A 5,202-nucleotide genomic window follows, 5' to 3' on the forward strand; every position below is an offset into this window, starting at 1 on the left:
ATAAGCCCTTTCTCTTTCAGCAAAGCAAAGCAATCACAAAGAAGTTTCTACAGGACATTTATTTAGTAGAGTTAAGATTCAGGTTAATCAAACAGCCTTTTGAAGACGGCAACACGTTACTTGAGATACTCTGGAGGACCAATAGGAAAGCTTCCAAAATCAGTCACATAGCCTCGAAGAAATTAAATATACACTTCTACAATACAGGACCTATATCAAAGCATATGAAAGTTGACCAATCGTTGCAAACACAGGTGGGTCCTGCCCCAAAGTCTTCAGTTAAACAAATGGTGGTTCATCCTGGATAAAATCCTTCTATCTCGGAGTACTATTTAAAGCTAAATGTCCAAAAACTGGTTACACGTAAGAGCCAATACCAATTCAAGTTTGTATTAAGAGACAACTTATTAAAAAAAAGTTCTGTTATCCCTGCAGCATTTTTTTTTTTAAGATAAGGAATTAAAATCCTGGAAAAGGGAAAGGGGTGAATACTAAGGTAACCAATTCAGGGATCGTTAACTTTACAAATTGTGAACATGATCGTGTTGTTTTTTTTTGTTTTGTTTTGTTTTTTTAATTCTTTTGAAAACTCAAGTAGATAAATTTCCTGATGCTCCTTTGGGAGTGTCAGTCAGGACAGTTAAGAAACGGCATTGTGGATGCTACGTTCAGTGAGGAACCTGCCCAAACATCAAGGGATCTGTAAACAACTCCTTGGAAATATCTTGGCGAGAAAAACCCTAGCGGAAACGAAACAGTGATAGAAGAATCCAAGTCTGTCTTCATGAAAAGAGTCGTGCCAAAGCTGACCCCAACAGCTCCAATAGCCGATACTGCATTAAATGCAGATGTTACAGGTCGGAGCTCAAAGCCCTCCGTTCCGTTTATATCTTACGTTTATTGCTTTGTGGCCTTTGGGCTGCAAGATTAAAAAGGATAAGGCAGTTGAGTCTTCCCGAAGGGTGGAAAAATTAGGCACTCTGACAATTCACACAGGGCTTGTTCTCCTCCCGCCTGTAGCTTTGGAGCTGGATGGAGCATTGATAGATGCCGAAGGTAGTCAGCAGCAATTGCCTGGCCTTGGATTGGATCTCCTCCCACTTGGGTGAACTACCAGGAACTGAAAGAGAAGAAAGCCACAAAAAAAACCCCAAAAATTAAAACAACTGTTTGTCAATTTCTTGCGATGCCTCTATGGAAGACAGTTCTCCAGATGAATAACCCAAACTATCATATTTTGACTCTAATAGCCCAATACAAGGATTACTTGAATGTCACCACATTTCCTTCCAGAAGAATGACCAAGAAGAACTACTTTTTCTCCAAGAGAGAAGCAACCTAGAACTAAGGAGAAACTTCCTGACAGTTAGAACAATTAACCAGTGGAACCACCTGCCTCCAGAAGCGGTGAACGCGCCAACACTGGAAGTTTTTAAGAAGAGACTGGACAGCCATTTGTCCGAAATGGTATAGGGTTTCCTGCCTGAGCAGGGGGTTGGACTAGATGACCTCCAAGATCCCTTCCAACTATATCATTATTATTATTAAGTTGATCAGGACCCCCCAAATAAAACATCTGTTGAAGGCAGCAAATCAGAAATCTCCAGCCCTACCAGCAATGTATTGTGAGTTACAGTCTGGGTGCATTCCTGACCCTGGCTGGAGATCTAATTAGTAGATCATTTGGGTATACATACAGTATGTATGCATGCCTCAGATGCCTTAATAGCTCTGCTATTATCTTGACAAATGCTTTCGACTGAGGGAAGCAGCTTAAATGGGAATTGATTGTTGTTATAAGCAAACCTGAGGGAGTCCCCAGTGGGTTGATCTGTTGGGAATACACAAGCAAATTTCCAACAGTTTATTGATTTGTCTGCTAGGATTGTCTCGGCAGTTGATTTTAGGGTTTCTACCTTGAATATCCTCTATTTAATGAACCAATTGAGGAGCTTTTCAAGTTCAGAATTGTTCTCCAATTGCTCTCTCCTGTTCTTGAGAATGATGGGAAAAAATGGAAATATGATAGATGGATGGATGGATGGATGGATGGATGGATGGATGGATGGATGGATGGATGGATGGATGGATGGATGCCAGGTAGGTAAGATAGATAGATAGATAGATAGATAGATAGATAGATAGATAGATAGATAGATAGATAGATAGATAGATAGATAGATAGATAGATAGATAGATAGATAGATAGATAGATAGATAGATAAGATAGATGATAGACAGACAGACAGACAACCTTTATTGTCATTTTTTACTGTAGGCAGAATGCCACACATTAAAAATGAAATTTAGTTGCTTGCTCTCAACGTGTACATAATACATACATAACACACATTTAAACATATTATATACAACATATGTATAGACCTATACCATTACATATAAGTAACATATAAATATTAATAAATATTAATCACTGTCCATCTTGAATACATAACAGAAGGAGGAAGCTTTAGAGTTCACAAGGTTAATACTGTACAGAACAAAACAGTGACTGAATCTGGATGTTCTGCTTCGGATACCACAAAGCCCCCTCCTCCCAGAAGGTAACCAGGTTGTGAAGAGGACGTGTAGCGTCCCAGATAATCTTGTGGACCCTGCTCAAGCAACGCTTCTGTGCCATGTTCTGGATGGAAGGGAGGGAACTGCCAATGATCTTTTCAGCCATCCTCACCACTCTCTGCACCGCCTTCCTGTCTGAAACATTAATGCTTCTAAATCTACATTTTTCCCATAGATGCATTCTCTATGGGGGTTGTTGTGATATAGGAGCAACTGATAGCTTGAAGAACTTTCACAAAGCCAAGGATTGAAGGATTGTTCATAAGGAAACTCTTTGTAGCCCTGCATTCTTACTAGAAGAGGATTTAGTTTCAACCTGTCAGCTCCATCAAGAGACCGAGAACTGCAGAGCCCAATCACGGTCAAGCCATCAATCACTGCCAATCCATGATCAGTTCACAGGCCAACTTCCTACAGAAGCAAACATCACCTTGTCCAATCACTCAGGTGTCACTCTGACCCATGAGTTGCCAAATCTTCATCTCTGTATCCCAGTGGGGGGGGGGAATACAATTCAATCTAAATGTTTCTTTAAAAAATAATTTTTGACTTGAAACGATCAATTAATTTATTTCTTCCCATCCCTTGCCTGATTTGTGTTTTTGGATTGTGAGCTTTTGATTAAAGCCGTTATCTTTTATTTTACTTTACAGATATTATCTAATAACCAGGTACTGCCTGAAGCAAGTATTGTAGAAGCAATGGATCATTTTACCTAGTTGTAGGTGGACAATGGCAATTGTTTTTCCTGAAGTTAGAGACCAGACATACAGGTTTTCCACTGAAAATACATCTTCAATTTTCATCAACTCTTCTTTAATAAGGTCCATGTTTAAATGCCTTGGAACTCCTACAAGTGAAACAAAGAACCAGGAACAGAGTTTTCTGTTTAAACTTGAAAAATATATGCCACACATGAACAAGCTGTAAAACGATTAAAAATAAAACAAACGTTTCTGAGCATTTGAACATCAGCAAAGTTTTGGAATATCTTGTGACTTAGCAAGTGTCTTGCTTAGCAACAGAAATTTTGGGCTCAGTTGTGGTTGTAAATTGAGGATTAACTGCTATCTAACAAAATGAAATTCAATGGTGAAAAAAGTAAGGTTCTACATTTAGGCAAGAAAAACCAAATGTACAGGTATAGTATAGGGGGTACCTTGCTCAACAGTAGTAACTGTGAGAGGGACCTCGGAGTCCTAGTGGACAATCACTTAAATATGAGCCAGCAGTGTGCTGCAGCTGCCAAAAAGGCCAACACAGTGCTAGGCTGCATTAACAGAGGGATAGAATCAAGATCACATGAAGTATTAATACCACTTTACAATGCCTTGGTAAGGCCACACTTGGAATACTGCATCCAGTTTTGGTCACCACAATGTAAAAAAGAAGTTGAGACTCTAGAAAGAGTACAGAGAAGAGCAACAAAGATGATTAGGGGACTGGAGGCTAAAACATATAAGGAACAGTTGCTGGAATTGGTTATATCTAGTTTAATGAAGAGAAGGACGAGGGGGGACATGATAGCAGTGTTCCAATATCTCAGGGGCTGCCACAAAGAAGACGGAGTCAAACTATTCTCCAAGTGCCTGAAGGCAGGACAAGAAGCAACGGATGGAAACTAATCAAGGAGAGAAGCAACCTAGAACTAAGGAGAAACTTCCTGACAGTGAGAACAATTAACCAGTGGAACAACCTGCCTCCAGAAGCGGTGAATGCTCCAACACTGGAGGTTTTTAAGAAGAGAATGGACAGCCATTTGTCTGAAATGGTATAGGGTTTCCTGCCTGAGCAGGGGGTTGGACTAGATGACCTCCAAGGTCCCTTCCAACTTTATTATTATTGTTGTTGTTGTACTCAGTAGCATGTGTCCTTCTAAATCATCAAGTTATTGATGAAAATTATTAAGAGTGTGTGTCTCATTTTAAAAAGCCCTCTGAATTCTATCTCTTCCCAGTCATCAACAGCTCTTACCTTCAAGTACAATTATTCCGGTGTCCCGTATGATCCGAAAGGTTGTAAAAGCCACAAGAACTGAAAATATGTAGGTACATATGGGATCAGCAATCTTATATTCTGGCTGAAACGAAAAAGATGAAAGCCTCGTAACAAAGTCCCTGGCTATAAATATTTTGAAGGCTTAGAAACGGGGGTCGTGGGAAGAATGCCATCAGTCAACATTTTAAGGATGGATGCAAGAATCGGTGCCAAGTCAACAGGACTGCCATAGTTATTCGTTTCCTACTCTATCCGTTCAATTTTTCACTAAATCGGGCGTCTGTTTTTCCACAACAACTAAACAACCACAGTTAATTTGGGGAATATTTTTTTGCAATAACTTATATGCCGCCCTTCTCCCCACGGGACTCAGGGCGGCTCACAGCATGTTAAAAACAACACAAAAAACATTTCCCCTATAAAAGCCAATTAAAAACCAAATATATTTATGGCTGTGTCATTATTAAAATCTTTAAAAATTTTCCCTATTTAAAATTCACCCTAGGTCAGTCCCGCTTGCTGAAAAAGCCATGTCTTGAGGGCGCGGCGGAAGGTTAGGAGATCCGGGATCGTCCGGATCTCGGGGGGTAGTTCGTTCCAGAGGGTGGGGGCACCCACAGAGAA

At 40.1% G+C, this 5,202-nt stretch overlaps 1 protein-coding gene across 1 annotated transcript; it reads right to left on the bottom strand.

The window, feature by feature from the left end:
- Window positions 1-518: 518 nt before the first annotated feature.
- LOC107287688 (zinc transporter 4) lies at window positions 519-4,660 on the bottom strand (the record flags this gene model as incomplete). The annotated part of the gene is given in 3 exon segments (XM_015816219.1): window positions 519-1,120; window positions 3,296-3,430; window positions 4,555-4,660. Coding segments are annotated over 3 exon segments (390 nt in total), but the record flags the coding sequence as incomplete, so codon positions are not given.
- Between the last annotated feature and the right edge of the window lie 542 nt (window positions 4,661-5,202).

This window comes from Protobothrops mucrosquamatus, unplaced genomic scaffold, assembly GCF_001527695.2.
Source record: "Protobothrops mucrosquamatus isolate PMUCROS unplaced genomic scaffold, P.Mucros_1.0 scaffold415, whole genome shotgun sequence".
NCBI classification, from domain to species: Eukaryota; Metazoa; Chordata; class Lepidosauria; order Squamata; family Viperidae; genus Protobothrops; species Protobothrops mucrosquamatus.